The 12561-nt window shown below is 34.9% G+C and overlaps 1 protein-coding gene across 2 annotated transcripts in view; it reads right to left on the bottom strand.

Annotated features, from left to right (window-relative positions):
• The window catches only part of nsun2 (NOP2/Sun RNA methyltransferase 2), a 43692-nt gene that overhangs the window by 19076 nt on the left and 12055 nt on the right, over positions 1-12561 (bottom strand). For both annotated transcript variants that reach the window (XR_015515753.1, NM_199711.1), the window contains 5 exon segments: positions 11136-11209; positions 10247-10377; positions 9978-10074; positions 8499-8689; positions 4638-4730 (listed from right to left, as the gene is read on the bottom strand). Coding sequence is in view for 1 of the 2 variants with exons in the window: in NM_199711.1 (NP_956005.1) it covers positions 4638-4730; positions 8499-8689; positions 9978-10074; positions 10247-10377; positions 11136-11209 (586 nt within the window). In the remaining variant the exon portion in view is untranslated.

Raw genomic sequence — 12561 nt, 5'->3', positions numbered from 1 at the left:
TCCACAAACCCTCATTCACAAACAAACGTATCTTTGCGCTTAGCCAAAACACGTTACCCGAGAACAAGTAATAGATTCAAAAGACCAAAGTCGGGAAATGTGTCGTTAGATAGACAACAAGAATGAAATATCACGTTATTGTCACAAATATAGTGATATTAGATTTAGCGGTAGATCCTTGATGAACAGTCTGACGTGCACAGCTCTCATCGCTGCAGTGCATGCCACCGTGTGTGTGTGGTCACGTGATGAGCATTTTCAGCAGCGTAGTGTGGACGGAGATCTGTTCAAAAATGCTGGGTAAAACGCCAGTGTGGACGGGGATCGCTTTTATTCTAAAATGCAGTTTTAAATCTAAAACATATTAGTGTAATCGTGGCCGCCTTATCTCCAACCAACTCCAACTCACACCTGCTTAATAGTCTCTAGCAGTCTTGAACACCTTAATTAGTTGGATCAGCAGTGTTTAATAAGGGTTGAAACAAAACTGTTCAGAGATGCGGCCCTCCAGGAATCGAGTTTGAGACCTGTGCTGTAGAGAGTACGTGTCGAAAGTGGTAAACAGATGGTCCAACAATTTTTTTTTTTTTTTTAAATGTCACCCAGCTGCATTTGATGCATATCTCAGAGATGATCATTTATTGTCCACCGCCTCTGCAATGCTACAGTGCAACAAATCACCAGCAGCTAATATTGGTGACCAGGGCAATGTCTCAGATCTTCAAGAGTCCTCTGCTTAAAAGGCTGTGTAGACAATGACTCAAACATCCTCATGCTACCTACACACAGTCGCCTACTACACATGGACTCAAGATCATCAAGATTAAACCATTGAGGATTGGAAAAAAAAAATTCTGATTTGATGAACCAAGATTCCTGGTTCAATCAATCAACAGCCAGGTGTAGATATAGCGATTAATAGGTGTGGCACATAGATACATGGTCTAATGACACAAGCCCATGTCAGAGGTTTTACCCCATGGACCATGTTTTCTTGGAAAATTTTTGGACCCATTATGCCACTATTCCTGACAGCTGTCAGTATCTGAACATTGCTGCAGACCAAGTGCACTCATTCATGGCAACAGGATAAGGCGCCATGCCAAACTGTCAGAATCATCAAGAATGCTTTAAGGAACATGCAGAAGAATTCCACTCAATTTCTTGGTCTTCAAATTCACATGACATGAAAATGGTGGTTAAATCTGGAAAAGAGAGTTCATGCCTCAACACCACCCTTAACCAGCAATATGCATAAGCTGCAGGACTTGCTGTTGACAAAATGAAAATAAAGCCTCACTAAATAAATAAAGAAATAAATATATGGTCAGTGTTTTGAAGGCTAAAGCAAATTCTGCAGGTTATTAGGTATGTGGACATGGTTTAATGGATCTGTGAAATTGCAGTATGGGAGATACAAACTTAAGAATATAAAAATCACAATATTTTGTGGACCTTCTTACAGTAATATGATTATCAAGTGTATTTACATGGACAATCAGTAATTGAATTATTCTGTTATTCTGTATAAGTCAATATTATGACTAAAACAACAATACTCCATTTGATTTGTGTTAGTTTTTGAGTATGACTTTAGTTGGATTAAGGTAATCAAAATCTGTGCATTTAATCAGAGTTTTGTATTAAATATTTTTGCCCATGTAGACATACTGGATGATGAGAATTTAGATGTACTGAAAGACTTTTTTTTATACAGAATTAAAATATTTACAATTTGTTTTAACCAAAATAGGACATAATGAGTTTATATGAATAATGTTTCATTCATACTGTTCAAACTAGGGGACTCATGGAACAACAACTCCACATATGCATCACAGAAGTAAAGACAAACACTTAATTTGATCAAACATCAAGTAAATAAACACATGAATAATAGTTCATGATATGCTGGGAGTTTTATAAGAATCTAATGCATTTTATAATGCGATGCTAATCACAGAATTTATCAACGTATTAAAATCAATTTTTTTTATAAAAGGATGATTTTTTCCATTCTATGAAATGAAATGTCTGGCCACAAAAAATATCAAACAAAGATATTACGAAGGGAATTTGAAGTAAATCTTTGTTTGTAAACAGACTGATCTGTATTCTGTATCACGCATGTGCTACTTCAATGCATTTATTCATTGCAAAGACAATGATTGAAATCAGAATGTAAGTTATTGCTATTATTATAGGAAGACTAATCATTGTTGGAAGAACCAACATTTTTACCAGTATACTGCAAGCATAAGACTTTGCCCATCCCTAATGGTTAGACAGAAGTGCAAAAATAAAAAAACGAAAACACGCACATATGCCCACAGCGCTGGAAATGCTACGGCATATGGAGCAGAGGCGTTGTCTCCAACAAGTCAAAATGGCAGGTTGCCAGCGCTGTGGCACTGTGCATCTGTGTGAGAAAATAAATAACATTCATCTCAAACAAAAGAGCGAGTCACAGCAACTGAATGATCATGATCCTATCAACCATTCATCTGATTGGCCTCATAGGATGTATAGCAAAATAACACAAACCCTTTTTTTACGCACATAAACAAAAGGCTCCAGCCTACTCAAAAGCATATTTATTCAGGCATGGAGAGCGCTGACAAATACTGCAGCAAGATGTGCATGTGTGTGTTTGCAAAAACAGAGTACTGATAATTGTAATAATGATCATCATAAAAGCTACTTATAGTGTGAGTGGTAATCATTTTAATGTTGGTATTAGTAGTATTATTAATATTATCAAGATCATTTTTGTTGGTTATGTTTCAGGCTTAAAGAAAATAAAATTTAAATAAATTAAAGGAAAACAGGAATGTGACCATTGATAATATAATATAATATAATATAAAACAATACAATATAATATAATACAATATAATATAGACATCAACACTCGCTAACATGCCAAATTATGGTAGATTTCAGCTGTGGCGGGTTAGACAGCCACTCCCACAGCCACTTTGGTGATTTTTAAATTGTAGTTTTCTTAAAAAGCAGAGTTAAACAATAGGGTTGGCTAAATGGCCCAGGGCCAGCATGAGAGGAGACAAAAATGAATCGATGAATACCGAATGAGAGGATGGTCATGCGCACGTGGAGACTATCCTCGTCCACTGACGAGAGCTTTAGTGGCTTCAGCGCGCACAGGTGATGTGACTGCTTAAAAGCCTGCACGCTCACTTCTCTTTGTGCGAAGCATCCGTGCCTGGAAATGCAACTTGTGCGATTGGTTCACTTTGACACAAACTGGACAAAAACTGGACCCACAGTCCTGCTGCTTTTAATAGCTGGAGGTTTTATTTCTTTTTTATTTCTTTTTGCAAGCAGCAGTGGTTGCTGCTTTCGCTTTACCCATTCTTTGAACAGATTAATAACGTTAACCATGTATGTGATCATCCTTTCATTACAGCAAAAGGTATGTTTTTTCACCTGATTTCTTTTGCTAAAAGTTATTTTTGTTAATATGGTTTAATTTTGCTTTACAATAACACTGCTTTAATATGAGATTAACTCTCTATTTATATAGGTAACTGAAAGTTTTTTTTTATTATACAGCTTATACTTATATAGTATTTTTTATATTTAGCTTGTTTTGACACATTATTTAAATTTCTTGGCAACTAAATATTTATTTATTTTTGGTATGGTTAGAGAAAATTTAAGAAAAAAGGGGTAAATGCTGAGTGTTGAGCACTGAAAAGTCATGTGAAATAAAAACTAATTGTAACACAACATTATGAAACCACAATCCATTTGCTCATGCTTATCAAGCAAGGTGAAATAAGTAAGATGTCATGTGGCCATAACAGAACTTTAAAATCAAGTAATTTTAGCATGGCAAAGTCAGATTTATGCATATATAAAATACATTTTACCAACAACAAATTGTGTCTAGTGAAAATGGCGATGGCTAGTGGAGTTGAAAAACTACTAGCCACAATGCCCAGTGGTCAAAAAAGTTAATGTCAAGTCCTGATATAATATAATATAATATAATATAATATAATATAATATAATATAATATAATATAATATAATATAATGTAATATAATGTAATGTAATGTAATGTAATGTAATGTAATATAATATAATATAATATTGCAGCTGGAAGGGCATCAGCTGCATAAAACATATGCTGGTTAAGTTGACGGTTCATTCCACTGTGGTGACCCCAAATTAATAAAAGTATAATAATAATAATAATAAAAATAATAATAGATATTATAATACTATAAGTAGGTATTAACAAAGTATTTACAAAAGATAATTTTTTAGAACACCTAAACACAAAATGTTTGTATTCTGAATAATATAAAATAATAATTATAACAGTAAATGATAAAGAAAAAAAATCACCATGTTTTAAAATCATGAATGTGGCCACTAATGATTTTTTCTTTGTCATTTACTGTTATTTTATTTAAAAAAGATTCATGTGAATGGCCACTTAGAAAGTATAACATAATAGATGATAATTTACATAAACAACAGCAATCCAGTCTAGATTTATTCAGGCATGGTGAAGACAGACAAATACTGTAGCAAGATGTCAGAGTGTAAAACAGTTTTGAGTTGTATTGAGCAGCGAGGCTTTGTAAATGGAGAGGAAAAGCACTCACTGGATGGGAGGAAAGATGGGGTCGTCCTCTGTCAGAAACACAAAAGGATCCTCTTTGAAGCCGAATAGTTTCATCTTCTTTGGAGGAGGAGGGCTGGAACAGACAGAGCTAGTCAATGGGGAGAAGCTGAGCCAGAATTGCAGTATCACACACCATCCACTAGGAGACACTGAGACCAGCAGAACTACTTATGGGCTGAAAGTGAATATTGCAGGAGATGGATTGTTAGTAAAAGGCATTCGAGATGCTAAGGCTATTGTTTGACAATAACTGGGTTTTTACATTTGCTAGTAACACATAGGTTGCATAAAATCAAGGGGTAAAGTTCACCTCAAAAGATAAAAGTTTCCTGTTGATTTACTCATCCTCTAGTCGCTCAAGATTTTGGTCATTTTCTTCAATAGAATATTGAGGAATTACAGCTGAACCCAGAGTTCGTGGTCATTCACAATGACAGTGAATGGTGATGGGCTTTTTAGATTTAAAAATAAACGCATACAAATGAGTCCAAAATCAAGTCAAAATATTGGTATCGTGACAACACTCGTAAAAATGTAACATTATTTACAATATTATTAGCTTTAGCTTATTACAGCCTACAGTAGTTTGCTTTTTGCTTTTGATGATGAATGTACAAGTACTGGTGATGCAATCACTAATATCTATTAACCGCTATCAACAAACTGCATTTCCTGACCTCTTATCCAAGCGCACACCCTTGCACCTTCATTATTAAAGCAACTTACCCAAAATTAAACTACAACTGCTCATGCGCAGAGATCTGTTGACCATGCTATGGATTAAAGCTAATAATATTGTAAATAATACTCAATTTCTTACAAAGGCCAATGGCTTCACTTCACAAGATGCATAAGTGTGTCACCAGGAGCCACAGGGATTAATTTAGACTTGTTTGTATGGGTTTATTTTTAATCTAAAAAAAACCCTTCACTGTCATCATATGAATAACCAAGAACCCTAGATTCAGATAAAAAACCTCTTAAATGTTCTACTGAAGAAAAGGGTCACCTACATCTTGGATGACCTGTGGGTGAGTAAATTAACCATCTGGGGTCTGAGGGGATATTGGGCCCCTGAGATGTTTGACATGCCCATAGATTTGCACTTATTTCAGCTACTCATTACATAGTACTGGCCAACATGTTTTTGTATTCAGCACAAACTGTGCTTCAATAATGTGAGAAATACTGATGTACACGCTTGTGTTTTTCAGAAAAATGTTTTAATGCGTGGATAGTAGATTTTGGAGAAAAAAATAGTAGCTGAAATAAGGTCCAGAAAAACCACACGGAATGGGCCTAAACTAGACTTGAGAAACTAGAATATATACTTCACAATTATGTCAAGATTATTCTGATCTCTCATTCAAAGAAAACACTACAATGATTTACATTTTGTAAAGTATTTTTGGGTTAGGTCAACTGTATGCGTGGGAGTAACAATGGTCATACATAATTCACACCTAAAGAGACAAAAGACACTCCCCCAAAGGCTAATGTTCACCCATCAAAAGCATTATAAAGCAATGTCTAGCTGAAAAGTTAGCCCAAACTAAATGCTTGTCGTATTATGACCACGTAAACACTATGGGTATCTTCAATGTATATGAACTTATACAGCATGCACAAAAATGTATTTGAAATGGTATAAAACAAGTTGGCAAAACTGTTGAAATTAAAACCCTCTTGTGCATTAACCAGCATTTAATAATATCTGAATGACTCTGAGACACTGAAGTAGCATAATAACAAAAGCTATAAAGACAAGAATAAATATATTGAAATAATTGAATAAATAATATATATTATTTATATATCATGTTATATATTGAATAAATAACATGAAAAGCATATAAATCATATATATAATGGCTTGGTTAACTCTTTCCATACTGTTCAACTACAGTAAAATCAATAAAAAATAAAATAAATAACATGTATGACATGAATCACATTTTGAATTAAGCAGCATCAGATTGCAGTGGTCCCGTGAGGTTATATGGGTCATAATTCCAACTTATTTCTGAGAATGAAAAATGAAAAGACATTTCTAGCCACAACGCTGTGATTGTTTGTGGGCATGCATGAGTTCAGGCAGCTATTGTCATCATTTGTGTTCATGGTGGACACGGCAAGAGCCGGTGTGACACACGCCCTGCCAGGAGAATTCTATGGATTACAGAGCGAGACAACATTTGTTTTCAAAAGGAGTTGGAAAGTGCACATTCCAAGCTTTATGCAGGTATGTCTCTCATGTGTCTTTCTCATGTATTTGTGGCGATTCCGCCGTTTTTTCTTACCAAAGTTTACATGTCACATGTCTCACATGGACGATTGTAATAACAAAGCCTTGTGGGCGTGGTCACATTAAAAATAATCAGAACTCAGACTGAGAAACTAGACATAGTGTTGGTTTCATACTGATTACTTTATCCAACATCTTTTCAACATGCACTCACTGCATTTAAAAGTATACACTTCAAGCTTTCCATAGACATACAGTTGTAGTCTGAATTATTAGCCCCCGTTTATTTTTTCCCCAATTTGTTTAACGGTGAGAAGATTTTTTCAAAACATTTCTAAACATAACTTGTTAATAACGCATTTCTAATAGCTGATTTATTTTATCATTGCCATGATATGAGTACATAATATTTTACTAGATGTTTCCCAAGACACTTCTATACAGCCTAAAGTGACATTTAAAGGCTTAACTGGGTTAATTAGTTTAACTAGGCAGGTTAGGGTAATTAGGCAAGTCATTGTGTAACGATTCTGTGAAAATTTCCATTATTTGGCAAATATTTCAACAAGAAAAAAAAAACAAAGAGGGGCTACTAAATCTGACTTCAACTGTATGTCTCATGTCTGTGTGTTTTGTTTTCGCATATAGACGCATTTTTAAAAACAGTTCGCGAAGAGACAAAAGAAAAACTCCAACTGATTATTTTTCTTATTTTGCACAAGCACACACTTTAGTTGTTATTGTGAGTGTACACAAAAAAAGACACCTAACAGATTCGATTGATGTATTGCTCTTATCTGTATGATCAAAACTGAATGTGTAATTTAAGTTCTTTTTGGCGTTATCATAAGAAGACGCCTCCAACCGTGTAAACGCAATCGCCGACCCCAGATGGTTAACAGGACATTTTTATTTTTAGGGGAACTTCCTCTTTAAAAGAGAGGAATAACGCATCTTTCTATTTAAGAACAACACAGTTGCTGCACATTTACAAATTTAACGAAACAGAAATGAGGAAAAACTGCTTATTTAATTGAAAACTGTTCAGATTGTACAAACTACAAACATAACCTTACAAGAAAAACTAATATGCAATTGTGTCTTCAGCTTCATCATTAAATAACTGTTCTAAGAATATAATACATAAAGCTAAATAATAATTAATTATTATTAAAAAGGTATTATTAGCAGTATTTATTTCCACAGTTGCCAATGTTTCTGGAGATTATTGATGTGACCATGCTACAATTATCATTGAATACCTGTCATCAATCCTTTTGTAATTTCCAGCAATATCATTTTACACCTACTTATCGTTATTGTTCCTAAAAGTATTGTTATTAAAGCTAAACCTTGCTCATTAAATCTTTAACATCACTAGACATATCTGAAATAAGTCCAATATTTAAAACGATGATTATTAAAACCCATATGGACTCATCACCTTTATAGTTTTTATTTAACATGAGACTAAAACATCTTCATTAGTGCCTCCCAAAATGCACAGCACACTGAGAACAAAAGACCAGGCAAACAGTCCAGAAAACAATAGAACAACTGGACACCCACATAACACACCTGACCGCAGACACTCACCCGCAAACATTCTCTTTCTTGACCTCTACGGGCTCCGGTGTCTCTGGGACAGACGGGTTTCTCTCCCCCTCCTCCACAGGGGCGTCAGTAGAGGGTCCGTCTGCCGGTGGGACGTCAGTGGGGGATTCATCCATCTGCAGCTCCTCCACAGGAGCCACTTCACCAGAGGAGCTCACTTCCTTATTACGGAGCTACACACACACACACACACACACACACACACACACACACACACACAATGGATGAATGAGAATACGCTGGCTTCACATTTCAAAGACAATGATAAAGAAGGGAGATTTATCTATGAACTTGCTTATTAGGTAAAAACAAATTGATTTAAAGAGAAAAATGACAAAGATACCAAAAATGAACTCTGTTAAAAATACAGAATTCTCTATGCATCAGTTTGCATTTATTAATAATATAATATATAATGATGATAATACATGCTGGATAAGTTGGTGGTTCATTCCACTGGTAAACCCTGAATAATAAAGGGACTAAGCCGTGAAGAAAATGAATGAATAATAATTAAAAAAAAAATTTGTAAGAATGTTTTTTAGGCATGTAGACATGGTCAAGACGATCTGCTGCAGTTCAAACTGCATCAGAATGGGGAAGAAAGGTGATTTAAGTGACTTTGAACGTGGCATGGTTGTTGATGCCAGACAGACTGGTCTGAGTATTTCAGAAACTGCTGATCTACTAGGATATTCACGCAAAACCATCTCTAGAGTTTGCAGAGAATGGTCCAAAAAAAGAGAAAATATCCAGTGACCGTAAGTTCTGTGGGCACAAATGCCTTGTTGATGCCAGAGGAGAATGGCCAAACTGGTTCGAGCTAATAGAAAGGCAACAGCAAATCAAATAACCATTCGTAACAACGAAGGTATGCAGAAGAGCATCTCTGAACACACAACACGTCCAACCTTGAGACGGACGGTGCAACTCCTGTCATCAAAAAACAGGACACTGAGGCTACAATTCACACAGGGTCACCAAAATTGGACAACAGAAGATTGGAAACATTTACTGGTCTGATGAGTCTTGATTTCTGCTGCAGGATATATTCTTGGCACAATTTGGGAACATTAATACCAATTGAGCAGTGTGGCTACTTCCAGCAGGATAACGCACCATGTCATTAAGCGGGAATCATCTCAGACCTATTTCTTGAACATGACAATGAGTTCTTTGTACTCAAATGGCCTCCACAGTCACCAGAAATCAATCCAATAGAGAACCTTTGGGATGTGGTGGAACGGGAGATTCGCATCATGGTTGTGCAGCCGACAAATCTGCAACAACTGTGTGATGCTGTCATGTACCAAAATCACTGAGAAATATTTTCAGTACTTTGTTGAATCTATGCCACAAAGGATTAAGGCAACTCTAAGAGCAAAAGCGGGTCCAACCTGGTACCAGTAAGGTGTACCTACTAAAACCAGAAAATGTATATCAGCACATCAGAAACAATACCTTTGGATGACGGCGGTTCCAAGGCATTGGAGCCTTTTTCACCAACACAGCCACAAAAAACCCGCCCGTGTTCTGGTGGTGAGGCAGTATCCTCACACTGAAAACACAAAAGAAACATTACAGCTTGAGAACAACAAAAAAATCTGGGTTCATAAACACCAAGTAATGGTTTGCTCAGTTGTTGGTACTGCTCCACTACTATTGTGGTAGGACCGTGCCATCTGGTGGAGAGTATCGGTAAAACACATTAGAGTCCTTCCAGAACTTACCATCTCTCCAGTCTCATTTCTGTCAGCTTCTCTGAGTCTGATGGTGGAAACATGGTGGGTCTGATCTGTGTGTGTCGACTCGTTGGCACTTCGGAAAAGTTAGAGAACCACTGACCTTCTTTTGTCATTACCTAAAAAAAGAGGGAGAGCTCGGTTACCTATGTTTGGGGTCATTTAAGATTTCTTTTTAATTCAATTACTTTTTTTTATTTTTTTTATTTGAGCATTCAATTTTAGTGTGTTAGTGTACATTCAATTTATCAGAATTTTTACACAAGGTTTTCTATTCAAAAAGAAAACTCACAAAATTATAATTTTTTATTAACTTGCAATATTAAATCAATCATTCAGTGAATCATATTATTATTCACTAAATCATATAATAAGAGATATTCCAAATTTTCAAAATGCTGTTTTCATGTTTTATTTACAATCAGAAACGGGTAAAGAAAATGCTGAATTTTGGAAAAGAAATAAATGAATAAAGTAATAATTAAAAGCTCACTTGAGCTGGCTTTTGATTTGTTAAAAATGGGTTAACGTGAATAATGGTAGACAAAACCAAAGTGTAACACACATCAAGTCACATAACTAATAGTCTGTTTTCACTGATATGTACATTAGGATTACTAGCATAGCATTATTTTTGGCCATCGCACTGCAAGAAGATTATTAACTTTCTCAATTGTTACTAATGGCAGTTTACATTGTTTCATTTTTTCCAAATTTAGATGCTGGGATGGAAACCTGTCTGGTGTCACTTTAGTGAAGACCTCTGTTTCCTACATTTGCAGTGCTACAGTGAATGCAGGGAAATGACTGAATTTATGCAAGAGAAATAAACCTATGCAAAATCTAATTCGTATCAGAGTTGAGTTCAGTTCATTACTTTCCAAGATGTAATTCCAGGCATATATTTGAGTCCTGGGAGATCTGGAGAGGCATCTGCTAACTCTAAAGAACCTGAGAAATAAGCAGAACAACAAATAAAAACAATAAATTAACATAGGTTTTAAAACTACTTGCTGAAAAAAAGATAAAACCAAGTGGTTTGAAGGATAGTGTAGAAAAAGTATCAAAGTTAATTGGCAAAGTGGTATTTTTGGTCTGTGCTGTGATTATTATGATCATATGCGTCTTAGCATATAAAAAAAAAAACACTACTGGACAAAAAGTTGTGAAAAAGTTTTTTTTTAGTCACTTTTGGTCAGCAATCATGCAGTAATTTGATAAAAAAAAATATTTAAATAACATTTTTTATTTGAATACATTTTAAAATGCATTTTGTTTTTGTGATTTCAAAGCGGAGACCCAGCACTCTAATATTCAGATTTGCAGTTCAAATAACTTGTTAATATTATTAATATAATCAGTAGTAATAATATTAATAATAATTATAAAAAACATTTATTAACAGTTGTTACGACTAAAGTTTATTCATTTATTGTTGTTGCACATTGCATAGGTAATTTCTTGTGTAGTTTTTGTTATCCCATAGGCTCCCATTTTAATATGGTCCAGGCTCTGATTGGCTGGTCGCGGACAGCTAAAAAAAAGGAAACCTCTGGCAAAGTTCAAGGAGCTCATTTGTGGTGCGACAATTGCTGGGAGGGGAGAGCTCCTGGATTTCCCTACCCCTCCGGCGGACGACCAACCTTTACTCTTGTACAAATGTCCATGTATGCTTGCAACTTTGAGAGTTTTAGCTTGTAGGGGTGGCCTGCCTTTTTATTTGATTACTTTTGAGAAAAGTCAGCTTCCTGTATTTTTAAGCCCATGTTGTTTTCCCCTAAAATTGGGGCATAATAACAGTTGAGACTGTTTTGATGAATAAAGCTTGGACTTTTTTTGGTAAAGAAATAATAGAAAAAAATATAATATTTAAAAACATGAACTTATTTAGCAAGGGTGCTTTAAATTGATCAAAAGTGATTATGACATTTATAAATGTCACAAAATATTTCTATTTATATGAATGTTGTTCTTTGCAACTTTCTATACTTTCTTTTTCTATTATAAAAAAACCCACCCAGCTGTTTTAAAAAAACACTAATAAAATTGAAATGATCTTTTGAGCACCAAATAAAAATATCAGAATGATTTCCAAAGAATCTGTGACTGTAGTAATTACGCTACAATTTCAGCTTAGAAACCAAAAGAATAAATTATATCCTAAATTATATTCAAATAGCAAACCTTTATTTTAAATGACAATTTTTGCTGTCCTTCGTATCAAATAAATGCAGACTTGGTGAGCAAACCATATGTTAAAAATAAACGTATTATTCTAAAACTTTTGGCTGGTGATTAACATC

This window comes from Danio rerio, chromosome 19 (assembly GCF_052040795.2).
Source record: "Danio rerio strain M-AB ecotype USA chromosome 19, GRCz13ab, whole genome shotgun sequence".
Classification (NCBI taxonomy): Eukaryota; Metazoa; Chordata; class Actinopteri; order Cypriniformes; family Danionidae; genus Danio; species Danio rerio.
This window is presented reverse-complemented; position numbering and strand designations above follow the sequence as displayed.